The sequence below is a fragment of the Zalophus californianus genome, chromosome 5, assembly GCF_009762305.2.
Source record: "Zalophus californianus isolate mZalCal1 chromosome 5, mZalCal1.pri.v2, whole genome shotgun sequence".
NCBI classification, from domain to species: Eukaryota; Metazoa; Chordata; class Mammalia; order Carnivora; family Otariidae; genus Zalophus; species Zalophus californianus.
Genome location: NC_045599.1, coordinates 96325105 through 96341295, shown reverse-complemented (window position 1 = coordinate 96341295; position 16191 = coordinate 96325105). Strand labels below are relative to the sequence as shown.

Below are 16191 nucleotides of genomic sequence, written 5' to 3'. Positions count from 1 at the left end.
CTCCCCTTGCCACCTCTGCTGCGCTAGGGTTACACACGATAGCCAGATTCACTTTCACTCTGCATAGAGATCTCTGTCTTTTCCACCGGCAGGAAATAGAGCACCCTATTGTGTGCGAGCAGGGCACCTGGGGGTGGAGCTACGGGTTGCGCACTGCACAAAGGTGCCCGGCCAAGAGGGGCTGGAGAAGAACCTAGGGCCGCCTTCCAACTGCTCCACACCCAGAGGAAAGTCTTTTTGGAGTCTCTCCAGCCAGAAGGGCTGCCTTTTTCAAAATTACACAAAGGCACTGTAGGCTAACAGGGCCCTGCATTCAGGTGTTCTCGTTTGTTTGTCTTTTGCTGGTGACCGCTGTAAAAGAACAGTAGAAAACCTGCTCACCGAGTTGAAAGGCTGAGATTTGCGGATTGCCTCCATAATTCCAGGGAAGTATCTGCAGTTCTTGGCTGCAGCACTGGAGGCCTTGGGTGTGGCTTTGTCAAAATGTGGTTGGCACAGATGTCTAGAGGGTATGAAGTCAAGGGCATCCGTCCTTACACTGCTCAGTGAGCTTGTTTGGGAACTGAATATGCTCCAACCCACGTGGAGGAATAGGGGCCCAGTAGTAGGGGCCTTGGGTGCTGTCCTGGCTGTCAGGGCGAGGGCCTACGAAGCCCCCAGCTGTTATCTGTGGGGTCAAAGTCCAGATGACGGGAGTGGGGAGCGGCTTGGGAGTCTGCCCCACGAGTCTCGGCTGGGTGGCCGAGACAGTGTGGATACGAGTGGCCTCAGAGCTCTGACTTCTTCTTCAGGTGGACAAAGAGACCAACACAGAGACCCCAGCCCCATCTCCCACAGTGGTGCGGCCCAAGGACCGCCGGGTGGGCGCACCATCCCCAGGGCCCTTTCTTCGAGGGAGCACTATCATCCGCTCTAAGACCTTCTCCCCAGGACCCCAAAGCCAGTATGTGTGCCGGGTAAGCAAATGCGTGATACTGCCCTCCTCCCCGAACACCTGCTTCCCGAGGAGTAGTGAGAGCCTTGGACCTCACAGCGTTCTGGGTGCAAATTCTGATGACTCTTACTTTGTCAGCTGTCCTCAGGTGAGTTAATGCCTCAGTGCATGTGGAGTTAATACACCAACTTAAAAGGACTGTTTTAGGGATTGAATTAGATAAAATACAGGAAAAGCTTGGTAACCTGTACAAGCCCAATGTTTTGTTTTGGTTTTTTTTTTTGTCATTCCATCCAGCCCTCCCCTCCTTCTTCTTCACAGCCTGCCTTTCCCTTCTACACGACCACTTGCTAAGATCAGACTGACGACTCACTGTCCCTGAGTGGGCATTTCTTCCCCACTTCCGGGGTGATCCTAGCGTGTAGCCTGAGGTTGCAAAAAGGCAACGTGCCTGTACTATTTAGCCACAGGTTGGTTGGTTCGTTTTCATTAAACCCGTTGCTGACCTTTAAAACTTAGGGAACGCAATTAAAAATAAAATAAAAATGAAGAGATTTCACATAAAATTCTAGTTTCTCTTAAAAAAAAGAAACCGCCTGCCCCCATGGGCTGCACATTCTCTGACGGCGGCAGTTGGCTGGAGCTAAGCAGCTACCCTTAGATGACTGGCTGATTGGAGAGGGCAGGCTGTCGAGTTCAGTCTGGCCACCTGGCCCTCTTTACCTGTTCTGGTTGCTAGCCTTCTCCTACAGGCTGCACTGGAGTGGAGAAGTCCTACGGTAGGCTTTTGCTCCCTCGCGCCTTTCCCTATGTATCCATCTCATTAGGCTACCCCTTCCTAGACCAGCCTCCTTCTCTCATTCTACTGTAAATGGAACGTTTTAGCACTTACCACACCTGAGGGGGTCCCAGCCTTCCTCAGGGATGGCGCAGGTAGGACACATGCACACCTCACCGCAGTCCTGGGTCAACATCCTTCCTTACCCTCTGCCATGGAGAACCCCAAACATTAACTAGAAGCATAGACAGAACTTTCCCTGTCTAGTGTTCCAATAAGTCATCATAGAAGGAGAAGCCCATGGAACCCAGGCTATATCATCAACCTGCCACTTACCCTTCTATTGTAATTTGAGAGGCAGAGGGGATATTGAGGGGCACTTTCAATATCTGATATTCAGGGGCGCCTGGGTGGCTCAGTTGGTTAAGCAACTGCCTTCAGCTCAGGTTATGATCCTGGAGTCCCGGGATCGAGTCTCGCATCTGGCTCCCCGCTCAGTGGACAATCTGCTTCTCCCTCTGACCCTCCCCGCCTCATGCTCTCTCTCTCTCTCTCCCATCCTCTCTATCAGATAAATAAATAAAATCTTTAAAATATAAATAAATAAATATCTGATATTCAGTATCCATGGCCAAAATTATAAGATTGAGTAGAGAAGCTAATTTTTTCATAATATGGCAGTGTCACCAACTTACTAGCTACTTACCAGTTATTCCCCACAAAAACATTCCCCTAGTCCCTCCCAGAAATAACATAAATCCCTCCCCTCTGTGTCACACCTCTAGCTAATTGTTTGAGCTTGTAAGCATCTGCACGTTGGCTGCATATCTTGGGAAAGGTACAAAGGTACAGAGTTTCCTGAAGTCACTGAGTGTAATGTTGATGTTAAGGAATTCCTGAATCACAGGTGAAGAATCCTGCTAGTTAAGCCAGCTCACAGCTGAAGAAGAGAAAAATCCAACTCATGTTGCAAATGTGAATAATTTGAAGGATTTAGAAAAGCCCTTAGGATAATGGATGAAACCTTCTGGTTTGGGCAGAATTACCAGTTTTATGACTGTGCAGTGGAATTCAAATACAAAGTAAAGAAGATCACTCATCAGAAAAATCACACCAAAGAAATTAGTGTTTGATTCATTCTTTTTCGTCAGAATTAGAATGCAGTTGTAATTTTGTCAAATGGAAAACAGAAGATATAACTTTTATAAAGTGTTTCCCCTTTCCAACTAAAGACTCAAAGTTTCTTTCCCCAATATTTACTATAAGATTCTGGTCCCCTGTTGTTGTTTTTTTGTTGTTGTTTTGTTTTGTTTTTTAAGATTTTATTTATTTATTTATTTGTCCGAGAGAGAGCGCACAAGCAGGGGAAGCGGTGGCAGGCAGAACAGGCAGAGCGAGAAGCAGGCTCCCTGCTGAGCAAGGAGCCCAATGCCGGACTCGATCCCCGGATCCCAGGATCAGACACTTAACTGACTGAGCCACCCAGGCATCCCTGGTTCCCTGTTTAGATGGACTCGCTTTTAGTGGCCCTTTCCCAGGATTCGCATCTTCAAATAACCAGGAGCTCCGATGCTATTTTTTAAGCATCTGTAACATACCTAGCACCACGGGGCGGGGGGGGGGGGGGGGGGGGGGGGGGCCTTCCCATGTTTCATTATCTGGACCAAATTCCAACCCTGCAAGGCTGCAAATTAAGAAATCCTCCCCAGGCAGCGTGCATCCCATGCAACAGGCAGAAAGGGCCTCTCTTACAGCAAAGCCAAAGTGATGTAAAGTGGAGAAGCAGTTATCATTCATTTTTATGGAAAATTTTTTTCAGCATTCCCAGACCTAAAAAATAACCTCTTTCAGGCTTTTCTGATACCTTGGGACACGGCTCACTAAAAGATGCACAACATAAATCAAGATAAAGCACAGAAGCTCACAGACAGGGTTCAAAGCTATGGGAGCTGGATGCTGAGATGCTCAGCATACTGCTGGGGAAGGAGCGTGGTGGTGCCCCGTCCTGCTCCGGGTGCGGCTGCCTCCATAAGGGCTCACTACAAAACAGACACTGAGTGTTGTTCTATGTTTTGTCTTTTTCATAAAAGTGAAAATCCTCACATTTCTTTTGGCTAGCGAAAACAGGGACTAATGTGGGTCTTTTATGAAAGCAAAGCGATGTCACGTGAACTTTCAGAAAGCAGAGGTGCCTGTATTTTTCCTTTTTTGCTTTCTGACTGTCCTACTTCAGCCCAAGGTTCTCTCTTTCGTGTAAAATCTTACTGAAGGCTGCAGGAAGAAGCCAGTGGTACAATATCCTGAATTTTTTCCTATCATTTCCCCTAAAACTCTGTTGGCATATAGTCTGGTAACGACTTAACCCTCCGTTTTGAACCCACAAAATGAGTATGACCAAATTCCCAACAGGAAATATTGGGGTCTGGGCCCCAACCTACCCTCCGGGACACATCTCCATGTTTCCCAGTCTGGGACTTACAGCACTCTACTTCTGGTATCCAGGCCTATGCCAGTCAGGTTCTTAATGGAAGCAACAGAAACAGACTGTGAGAGGGACGCCTGGTGCCTCAGTCAGTTAAGCGGCTACCTTTGGCTCAGGTCATGATTCCAGGATCCTGGGATTGAGTCCCACATTGGGCTCCTTGCTCAGCGGGGAGCCTGCTTCTCCCTCTCTCTCCCTCTGCTTGTGCTCTCGCTGTCAAATAAATAAAATCTTAAAAATAAATAAATAAAATCAAATAAAAAAAGAAACAGACTGTGAGCAATAGATGCGGGAAAGAATCTTTTGGAAAAGAAACCGAGTAGCTCACATCTTCATTGGAAGGGTTGGAAGGCTGCAGAACCAGCCTCGGAAATCAGATGGGAAGAGGGCAGGCCAGACCCCAAGCAAAATAGCCCACAGAGCCTGTCAGCTGAGGTTACTAGCAGTGCTGCTGCTAAGCCTGGCCCAGCTGGTCCCACTGCTGCTGCCGGGTTGGACATCAGTACCTCCCCCAGAGGCTCCTGCCCTGCAGGAGGCCAGAGCAGCTCTGCCTGTTGCCACCACCCCTCCTTCCCTCCCTGAGATACAGATATGGCCTGCTCATGGAACAAAAGCAGGTGGGCTCATCAGCTCCGAGAGGCCCAGTAACAGAGCATTGGGTCCAGCTAACCAGGTTGTGATCCAAGGCCTGAGGCAGTTGCCCCCAATGGGCAGAGCCTGGTCCTGTGCCTGCTGGTAGCTGCAAGCAAGGCTGGGAAAGGTAGACTCCGGCACTGCCAGCTTCCTTGATGGAAGGTGGGCTGTGTCTCCCACCTTGAGTCCTAAGCTGGGGATTTCCCCACCCATGGGATGGAGTTTGGGATGCTAAGCAGCAACCTTTCCCACAAAAAAGCACATGTTTTCTGTGTCATCTAATCTCAGAAACAGCCCTGCAATGCAAATGGTGTCTGCCCCGTTTCACAGATGCAGAAATTGAGACTCAGAAAGTCAGAGCACTTTGCTCTGGGTCACACAGCTTATTGGGTGCAAAGCCAGGAGTCTGACTGCAGAGTCCACAGCCTTTCTATCACTCAGAGCCACCGCCCAAAGGACTTCCTTTGCCGTCCCCCAGGCTACTTAAGACTTGTCTCTTCTGCTGGCCTGATGCCACACTTCTGCATACCAGGTGTCCTCTGCTGGCTTCACCCTTCTTTGATCTTCAGCACAGCCTGGTGTCATTTGGTTAGTTTCCCTGAATTGGGCCCCCCGCTGAACTTGAAGTCCATGAGCATAGGGACAATGTATTATACTCCCTCCAGCTCTCCACAGCCCCTGTGTATTTGACACCTACCTAGTTCCCAGCGGTGCTGTCACACGCGTTGGTCGGCTCACCCTGACCTGATGAATACAGTTCTTCCAAAGTTCTCGTTCTCAAACTAGCTGCCTGTGACTGCCAGTTATTTCACCTCTTTGTTCCTGGTTTCCATAGTTATTACATGGAAATATAACAGAGCACCGATATTCTCTACCATGGCTGAGATTAAATGCAGCAAAACATCTTTACGTTAGGAAAAGATAAGTTGAAGGATCTAATGTGGTTTCCATCACTCTTCTCTAACATCATCATTGACCCGTGAATGGCTGTAACCTAAGGGTCAGTCATCCTGATGAGTAAGTCTAGTTGGTATGACGCAGTCTGTGAGCGTCACCTTTGGATCGGAGCCGTGTGGGATAGAGCCCCCTCCTGGTATGATATCCAGCCAGTGCGCTTGTACAAACCCACCCTCGTCAAGATGGCCCGCGCCTCCATCTGTACCTCGTTTCATCTCTGAGCCCTCCGTGCATCCCGGGGGCCAGGAGAGGACCTGGCCTTAGAGTCAGACTGACTAGACGTTCAACTCTCGTTCTGATGCTCACCAGCCTTGTGGTTTCTAAAAGCTTCTTAATCTCCCTGGGCCTCAATTCCCTCCATTAGGACTGTTTGAGGATTAAACGTAGCTGTCCATGAGGCACATGGCACACATCGTTAGGACCGCTTCTGTTATTCTCTTTCTGGTTCCCGTCCGGACTCTGCCTCCTGCGGTAGCTTTTGTCAGTTACGTCCCCGGGGTTGCCTTGCCCATCGACACTGCAGAACTATTAATAGCATTATTACCAATAATTATCAATAACCACAAAAGTAACGTCACAGACAGCTGCTCGGGAGAGAGCAGAGAAGTGGGCAGACAGCTGCCAGAGCCACGGGGCTCTGTTGCATCAGCCCGTGGCAATCGCACCGCCTTGCAAATGTGACTTGAGAAAGAAGCCCCTGTGCTGCGTACCCTGGGATGTGCTGTCACTGCAGCCTCCCTCGCCGGCCCCCCTCTGTCAGGGGCACTCTTGGTACAAAAGCACGATCTGCGGCCACGGAGGTGGAGTATTGGCCCTCTGGGGAGAGTACACGAGCAGGGGAGAGCTCCCAGAGCCTGTCTGCGTGTCTTATCTTGGACATTTCGGACACGTGTATCTTGCCGGTGGCTCCATCCGAGCTCCATGGGTGACAGGGAAGAGTTGGTGCAAACAGGCCCTGGCGTGGTAGGTCCGGGGGGGGGGGCGGGCATTAGATCCTGGAGTCACACTATCTGGTGCCCACCCCACGGCACTGCCAGCCACCTGGGAACCCCGCCACCCTTCTGGCCACAGTGTGCCTTCCAGAGGTACTCGAGTTCTAATTAACTTCCCAGGACTTTTCTCCTGCAGCTGAACCGAAGTGACAGCGACAGCTCGACGCTGTCCAAGAAGCCACCTTTTGTTCGAAACTCCCTGGAGCGGCGCAGTGTCCGGATGAAGCGGGTAAGACAGCCACCGCAGAGCTGTTCGTACGCCTGCCCCACAGTCATCTCCCCAGGCGCATGCCCCCGTGTCTGACCGTTTGTTCTCAGCCAGTGGTGTGAAGAAGGTTGCTTTTGCAAGCGTGATGGTGGTTATGAACTGTAAGGCCTGTGTAGGCGCTGGGGAAGGTGCCCAAGGGTAAATGTAACTTTAGGATGATGATGAATAGGTTAGGTCCGGGGTGTGCGTTCTTGGCCTTATCTTCCGGGGTAGAAATCAAAGTCACTAAGAACTAACCAACTCAAGGTGTCCCAGTCACTGATGGAAGCTGCCTCTCACACAACTCTGCTCAGTATGTCATCCAGCTGACTGAGCAAAGGTTCTGACAGCCCTCCCTGCTGGCAGAGAAGCCAGATACCTCCAAGCCGCCACCGGAAGTGGGGAGGTGTAGATGGGCTTCTCTCCGTCCAGCTGGAAAAGCACCGGGAAGAGGCCACAGCCTGCCTTTGCAGAGAAATCTCCCCCTGCCTTAGGGAGTCTTGGCTCAGAGATCTGGGTGGGACAGTCTTAGGCAAAGGACTGACTCCTGATGTGCGCTTTGTTACGAGTCAGAGGTACAGAAATGCAAACGGGCCCTTCCCACTCTGGGCTGTCAGCATAGAAAGACTACAGTAGTTCTGGGGAGTTTGCAGAACCAGAAGAAACAGGAGTTGGAATGTCAGAAAGACAAGTAGAGAGAGCAAAACAAAAGGAACATGCTGGGAGAGAGTGCCAACAGCCCCAGGCAGGGGAAGGCTCCTCCACTCCTCCCACAGACCTCCCACAGACCTGCTACTAACAGCAGAGTCAGGAGTAGGTCCTTTGTCTGTCACCACTGTGCCCCCAAGTCTCCAGAACTAGAGAGTGCAGGAGAAAGGAAGCCACACAGAAGAGGGTGCACACAGCTGGCTGCAGGGGAATATGGACATGGCCTCCGGTGACAAGACTGGCCAACTGCCGGCCTGGGGTCCCTCCCTCCACCGCTGTCTGATGTAGTTGGTGCTGCAGAGTGTCTGGAGCACCAAGAGTCTTCTGGGGAGGTTACTGACAATGCACATTTCCCAGACCACACTCCCAGACAGTCTCATTCAGACAGCAGGGGTGGGGTCCTAGAAACTGCATTTTAATAAGCTCCCTGGAGTATTCTGGAGCAGGTGTTCCATGATCCACTCCTGGAGAAATGCCTCTGGAAGCACCTGCTTGCTCCCCGCACCCCCTCCCCCGCCCCCGCATTGCCTACAACTCCCTGTCAAGACAGGCCCTCACAATTCGCCCTTCACCTCTTCTCCTCTTAGCCAAGGGGAACACTTAGCCCTGGATAGATGGATCCGAGCCTACAGTTCCTTCAGGCCCTAACTGTGATCTGAAACAGGAGAGTCCGGAGGCTGGGCCGGGGCACTTGAGCACTAAGTCCTTCTTCCATTGCGTGCCTGAGCTCTGTCTCTGCTTCGGCCTGTCCAGGACTGGACATCAGTCGGAACAAAGCACTTCATTTGTTACTCTGAGAACTTGAGTTACAGAGATCCCTCAGCTGGATTTCCTGGCCCTGCTCATTTACGAGCACAGACTAGACCAGGCCCTTCCTAGAAGGGCATTATAGAGCTTCCGCACTGAGCTGCTTCACGGTCCCACAAGTGTGCTTGCCAGCCTTAACTGAGGGTGGCTCTCACCGCAGTGTTTTATGTACCATTTCTCAAATCCATCTATCAGCCCTTGTGTTTGTTTTCTATGGCTGCATAACAAATCACAGCAAACTTAGCAGCTTAAAATAATACAAATTCAGTATCTCATAGTTTCCACAGGTCAGGAGTTCAGGCACAGGTTAGCTGGGTCCTCTGCTCGGGGTCTCACCGGGCTCATATCGAGGTGCTGACTGACTGCATCCTCCTGTGGAAGTTTGAGTAGGGAAAGATTCACTTCCAGGCTCCCTCAGGACATTGGCAGAATCCCTTGTCTTGTGTTTTCTTGCTAGCTGCAGGATAGGGGCTGCTCACAGGGCCCAGAGGTCATTCTCAGGCCCTTGCTATGTGGCCCTTTCCACCATACACATTGTGTCTTCAAGGCCAGAGGAGACCTGTTTCCAAGAAGGGCCTAGTTCACCTTTTCGGGGCTCGCTGGATTGGGTCAGGCCCATTCAGGAACATCTCCCCTTTGACTAACTCAGAGTCAACTGATGAGTTATTTAATCATGGGAGTGCTATCCCATGGTATTCACAGGCCACCCCCCCAACACTGAAGAGGAGGGCATTCTCCAGCATGTATGTTGGGGGTGGGAATCTCGGGTTCAACTTAGAATCCTGCCTCCATCAGTCATTTAGTTATTTTGTAATCATTACTGTTTTTTGATCGAGAAGGAGAGTAAATGGTTGCATTACTCAGGATCTTTTACATACAGATAACTGAAGAATTTGAATATAACTTGAAAATGCGAGAGGGAATTTACTGGCTCGTTTAATGGAAAACCCCAGGATGCTGGACTACCTTCAGGCATGAATTGAGCCTTTGTTGAGACAATGTCATCAAGCCTCAGTCCCCGTCCCATGGCATACTGCTCCTCCCACATGGCTTAATTCTTAAAAAGGGTCACCCCTTATGGTGGGAAAGATGGCCGTGATCAGTTCCAGGCTTATATCTTGCTGGCTTCCCAACCTCTGTGTAAAGACTCTTTTTTTCCAAAGAGCTCAGCAAAAGTGCCAGAATTGAAGGTTATTGCTGGGCTTGGACAACATACTCACTCCTGAAGCAGTCACGGAGGTTCTGACTGTCCAGGTTTGGGTCACATTCCTGTCCCTGAAGTCCTCTGTGAACCACCATGTGGGCTGAGCGTGGAGGAGGAGTGGATCCCCAAGGGAAGATGTTACTGTCAGATCAGGGAAGTGGGTGCTAGACAAGCAGAAACAGCAGAACATAAAGTCAGGAAGACATGACGGCTCCCTCAAGGAGGGAGGAAATAACTTCAGAGCAGGATCATGGCAAGAGCCCATTAACCAAGTGTGAATGTTGAGGTCACTGAGAGCCGGGAAACTGGGCCGTGTGGGGAGTGAGTGGGTGCGGTCTGGAGCCAACTGCCTGGGTTGGAGTCTCAACTTACCCCCAGCCCCATGCCTGGGACATAAAAGTGCTCAATAAACATAAGCTATGGACCTGGGAGAAATCAAGGCAGGCTCTGGGGGAGGGGTGCCCCATTTTTTAAAAACTAGAAGCCTGCAGATAAAGGGGTGGGTATTTGAGGTTCAGGGGGGCAGGTTGTTGGGGCTTACGGGACCCAGCCCTCTAATAACCAGTCAAAGCTCTCCCTCCCCCCGCAGCCTTCATCGGTCAAATCCCTGCGCGCCGAGCGCCTGATCCGCACATCGCTGGACCTTGAGCTGGACCTGCAGGCGACCAGGACCTGGCACAGCCAGCTGACTCAGGAGATCTCGGTGCTGAAGGAGCTCAAGGAGCAGCTTGAACAAGCCAAGAGCCATGGGGAGAAGGAGTTGCCCCAGTGGTTGCGTGAGGATGAACGCTTCCGCCTGCTGCTGAGGATGCTGGAGAAGCGGGTGAGAGCCATGCAAGAGGCAAGGGAAGCGGCTTGGTCTGCCCTGGGGGACTGCCCCATGTGGCAGGGGAGGGAGACCAGAGCTTGGAACAGGGCCTACAATCCTGTGACCCACTAAAGAGTGTTCCCAGGGCCCCTCATTGCCATCAGCAAAAGGATCCAGGAATCCCTTTGCCCAGTAAACTTTATTAACTCTTGACCTGGCTGCCAGGCCCTTTTGCTGCATTTCCATGTTTATGTGTGCAAGGCCTTATTATTCACACTTTTGTTCATCAAACATTGGGTACCTAATCTGCGCTGGGGCACACACTTGAATAGAATAAATACAGTACTCTGACCTGCCCCAGTGTCTGCTGATGCGGTCCCACAGAGTACGCATCTCCAAAGACACACGTTTGCATATGGAGGAAGTCCCTCACTGGGGAGAACTCCTGAAGGCACTTCTCTGGGCCACCACCTGGAGGAGAGGAGGACAGGGGATCTAGGAGCATCTAGCATCTAGATGCTGTCCCTCAGCTGCACAGGACTCTCTGGGTCAGAAAGCTCCAAAGTAGCAGCAGCTTCGGGTCCTTTATGGCCCTGGGGTTTATCTTATCTGTGGCTAGCAAATGGTGGGTGCAACTTCATGGGGTCTGCAAAGCTGGCAGTTTCCAAAGGGCTAAAAAAAAATCGCTTGTTTGAGCTGTATTTAAAGGAATTGGATGCCTTAAAAATTTGACTTTGGCACCAGTGGGGTGGTGAGCTGACAGGTACCAGCGTGTCATGACAAAGTAACAACACAGGGTCAATACACAGAGGCCATCTGCAGCTCATTTATGTCTCTGCTACTCCAGGACTGTCACCCATGGCAGGAATGACCTTTGCTAGTTTTCTCTGCACACAGCCAAACAAGACACCTTACAGAGGGTGCCTGCCTGGGTTGCTGGGAGAGCCATTAGCTGAAGGTGCAGCTCTTGGCGCAGGCGATAATGCCACAGTGTAGGAAAGTGGTGGTGGGCTTCTGAGGTGTGGACTAGCTGGGGCGCTTCAAATGGACTCTGATAATTCAAGAGTTCCAGAAATGTTTATTTCTAATTTATTACTTGTACCCCATATACTTATAATAGGTAAAGTCAGGAAGGGAGGGAGGGAGGGAAGGAAGGAAGGAAGGAGGGGAGGAAGGAAAGGAAGGCTGACCTCTCAAATAGCAAAAGAATAGTACATCCATGACTGTCTGATAATGACCTTGTACTAAAAAACCATTTAAATGATGGCTTCATTGGGGCGGCTGACTCTTGATTTCGGCTCAGGTCATGATCTCAGGGTCCTGGGATTGAGCCCCACATCTGGCTCCGTGCTCAGTGGGGAGTCTGCTTGGGGATTCTGTCTCCTCTCTCTCTCTTTCTCTCAAATAATTAAATAAACCTTTAAAAAAAATCATGGCTTCATTGACCAAAATTCCATCTTCGTGCAATGTTTTCAAGTATATGGTACATGGATATTTCAGGGCTTTTTGTGGTTTGTTCTCAAAAGTGCTTACATAGGTTTGCATTAGGTGGAAGGGGTGCAGTGTCCCTAAAGCCCTTGAGCACAACTAAATGATTGGAATTGGGTTTCTACCACTTCTTAGTGGTTTGACGTTAAAGAAATTTCTTAGCCTGCCTGAGCCTCCATTTCCTCGTCTATAATATAGAAGCAATTATAAAATGTACCTTTCTAGGTGGCCCTGAGGATTAGAAAGGTAGCACACATTTCTCTAGGCAGCCCTCATCTCCTTACCACACAGGTATTCAGTTCCCTGGCCCCAAAAACCTGTTCACCCCGATGGACAGTGGGACCACATCTCATCACCATTCTGAACAGAGGATCCTGCCGTGGAACAGGAAGGAGTGAGCGTGCCCGTTCTGTGACCCTGAGACCTCTTGACTACCATAGACTCCTCCTTTGTGCTAGGAAGTTGTCACTGGCTGGCCCCTCTCTAGAGGCCCTGAGGACTCCATACCACCTCACAGCCCTGCTTGCTTTGCCCTGCAGATGGACCGAGCAGAGCACAAGGGTGAGCTCCAGACAGACAGGATGATGCGGGCAGCCGCCAAGGATGTACATAAGCTTCGAGGCCAGAGCTGTAAGGAGCCCCCAGAAGTGCAGTCTTTCAGGTAAGCAGGTGGGCCCCTGGCCAGCCCGCCTTTCCCTTTCACACTCAGCCTCCCCAGCCTCAGCCTCCCTGCCCTGGCCCGTGCTCCCTCCACCAGCAGAGCACCAGCTCCCCCTGTAACAGATGTGTGCCCTCTGCCACGCTGTCCCCGGGGGGCTGTGAGCACCCCTGTGCTTTCCCTCAGCTCTCTCTATCAATCCGCACACAATGCTTGCTAATTTGTTAGGTCCTCCTGTTGAACGAATGAGCCACCTGCTCCGGCCTTTCCTCTGAGCGTTTCCATCACCGGTAATTGCGGAGAGTTGACTGAATGATAAATAAGCCTGGGGGTGATGGGGGCTTTTGCCGGGCCTCCCTGCCTCTGCCTGCTGCTTGCCGGGATCTTAGGGAGGTGCTTTCTTGCCTGGATCCAGGCACTTCTCAAGAGGGCCCCAAATGCCATTTGACCAGGGCCTCCCGTTCACAGAGGCCCTTGCATTTAGACTCATGATAGCCTCCTAGCGAAGGCACTGGTGGTTGTGTATGTGCTCAAAAAAAAAAGAAACATGCCTTTCTGGAATAGAAACATTTAAAATATACTGTCATTTGAGGATCATAGGGGAAGGGAGGGAAAAATGAAACAAGACGAAACCAGAGAGGGCGACAAACCATAAGAGACTCTTAATCTCAGGAAAGAAGCTGAGGGTTGCTGGAATGGAGAGGGGTGGGAGGGATGGGGTGGCTGGGTGATGGACAATGGGAAGGGTATGTGCAATGGTGAGCGCTGTGAATTGTGTAAGACTGATGAATCACAGACCTGCACCTCTGAAACAAATAATACATTGTATGTTAATAAAAAAGAAAAGAAAATATACTGTCATTTGTATAACTGTATTTGGACACCTCTTAATTTTTAACCAATTGGGAATCTTAAACAAACAAATGAACACTGCAAGTGGCCCAAGGGCCCGTTTAAACTTAGGCCCGTGACTAGTATCCAAAATCTATAAAGAACTTATCAAACTCAACACCCAAAGAACAAATAATCCAATCAAGAAATGGGCAGAAGACATGAGCAGACACTTTTCCAAAGAAGACATCCAAATGGCCAACAGACACATGAAAAAGTGCTCAACATCGCTCGGCATCAGGGAAATCCAAATCAAAACCTCAATGAGATACCACCTCACACCAGTCGGAATGGCTAAAATTAACAAGTCAGGAAACGACAGATGTTGGCGGGGATGCGGAGAAAGGGGAACCCTCCTACACTGTTGGTGGGAATGCAAGCTGGTGCAACCACTCTGGAAAACAGTATGGAGGTTCCTCAAACAGTTGAAAATAGAGCTACCATACGATCCAACAATTGCACTACTGGGTATTTACCCCAAAGATACAAATGTAGGGATCCGAAGGGGTACGTGCACCCCAATGTTTATAGCAGCAATGTCCACAATAGCCAAACTGTGGAAAGAGCCAAGATGTCCATCGACAGATGAATGGATAAAGAAGATGTGGTATATATACAGAATGGAATATTATGCAGCCATCAAAAGGAATGAGATCTTGCCATTTGCAACGACGTGGATGGAACTGGAGGGTGTTATGCTGAGCGAAATAAGTCAGTCAGAGAAAGACATGTATCATATGACCTCACTGATATGAGGAATTCTTAATCTCAGGAAACAAACTGAGTGTTGCTGGAGTGGTGGGGGGTGGGTGGGATGGGGTGGCTGGGTGATAGACATTGGGGAGGGTATGTGCTATGGTGAGCACTGTGAATTGTGCAAGACTCTTGAATCACAGATCTGTACCCCTGAAACAAATAATGCAATATATGTTAAGAAAAAAAAAAGATAGCAGGAGGGGAAGAATGAAGGGGGGGAAATCGGAGGGGGAGATGAACCATGAGAGACGATGGACTCTGAAAAACAAACTGAGGGTTCTAGAGGGGAGGGGGGTGGGGGGATGGGTTAGCCTGGTGATGGGTATTAAAGAGGGCACGTTCTGCATGGAGCACTGGCTGTTATGCACAAACAATGAATCATGGAACACTACATTAAAAACTAATGATGTAATGTATGGTGATTAACATAACAATAAAAAATTTTTTAAAAAAATATCCTCACTTCTGAGGTGAGGAAACTGTCCTAAACTTAGGCCCGTGACTTGAACTGAAGGTGTCCGGTCCTGCTAATGTCCCTAAACTAGTGGTTCTCAACCACGGATGACTGGGGCGCCCCAGAGACATTTGGCAATGTCTGGGGACATTTTTTTGGTTGTCACAACTGGAAGGAAGGATGGGGGAGGGGCTGCTACTGGCACCGAGTGGCTGGAGGCCAGTGATGCTGCTAACCGTCCCACAGTGCACAGGACAGCCCCCACAACAGAGACTGATCCCACCCGTAATACCTAAAAAGTAAGGTTGAAAAACCCTGCTCTGAAGCGCTGGTCTCTTTTGTAGGGAGAAGATGGCATTTTTCACCCAGCCTAGGATGAACATCCCGACCCTCTCTGCAGATGACGTCTAATCGCCAGAAAAGTATTTCCTTTGTTCCACTGACCACGCTGTGAACATAGACTGTGGCTAAAGTTATTTATGTGGTGTTATATGAAGGTACCGAGTCACAAGTCCTCGAGCGCTCTTGTCGGTTTGAAGACGAACAGATTTTTTTTTTTTTTTTTTTAGTTTGGGTTCTATTATTATTAAAAAACAAAAACAAAAACAAAAAAACAAAACCAGCATTAAAATGACAAGATTGTATAGTTTGTATATTTAGGAATGTATTTTTGAGAAAGAAAATTTAAATGAACTAAAGCAGTGTTAGGTTGCTGCTCTTAAAATTGTTTAGATTTTTTTTTTTTTTTTTTTGTACAGCTCTACCTTCTAGAGGTTTCACTGCAATAAAAAGTAATGTTTCAGGGACGGTAATCCTAAAAGGACGTCCCACAGGTGTCAACAGCACAGCTGACCTTTCCTACTTAACACATTTTGTACAATATAAAGAAAAAAATGTCTGGAACCATTTGGGGAATTCTGAGGTGCATTTGCAAGTCTTCATGAGCTGTGATGTGTTTGTATGTGGCCGCCTGACGTGGAGCAGGCAGCACGGAGCTGACTGAGCAGCCCAGCCCGTGTGGAGACAGGCCTGCCCACGCCAGTCTCGGATGCCCAGTGAAGCCACTGAAGTGAGTGAGGGAGGGCTGTGGAGAGCTCCTTTTAGTTTCATCTCCATCAATAAAGTGGCCTTTCTGAACGAATTTTCGCTCTCTTTTTTCCCCCACCTCTCACTTCATCTGTTTCTCCCTAATTTTTGACCTGCCCCTTCCTCACCATTTCCTCTCCACCGGTCTCCAGGCCTGGGGGCGGTTTTTCTCTTGCGGGCACCATCACTCTTTTGCTCATCGGATTTAAAACCACTGCCCAGCTGGAGCTGTTGCAGACAATGGGGAATCAGCCTTTAACTATAATTTTTCATCCCAAAGCTATCTGTAGCCATGGTGCACATTTCTG

General features: G+C 49.6%; 1 protein-coding gene across 4 annotated transcripts in view; it reads left to right on the top strand.

Annotated features, from left to right (window-relative positions):
- WWC1 (WW and C2 domain containing 1) overlaps positions 1 to 15935 on the top strand; it is a 147798-nt gene extending 131863 nt beyond the window's left edge. The window contains exons 19-23 of one of the 4 annotated variants that reach the window (XM_027605137.2): positions 792 to 956; positions 6913 to 7005; positions 10332 to 10565; positions 12578 to 12699; positions 15142 to 15935. In XM_027605137.2, coding sequence (XP_027460938.1) covers positions 792 to 956; positions 6913 to 7005; positions 10332 to 10565; positions 12578 to 12699; positions 15142 to 15208 — 681 coding nt within the window. In that variant the 3' untranslated portion in view covers positions 15209 to 15935. Of the gene's footprint in view, positions 1 to 791; positions 957 to 6912; positions 7006 to 10313; positions 10584 to 12577; positions 12700 to 15141 lie in introns of all 4 variants that reach the window. The other 3 variants (XM_035727603.1, XM_027605136.2, XM_035727602.1) reach the window with 3 other exon arrangements.
- Positions 15936 to 16191: the final 256 nt, after the last annotated feature.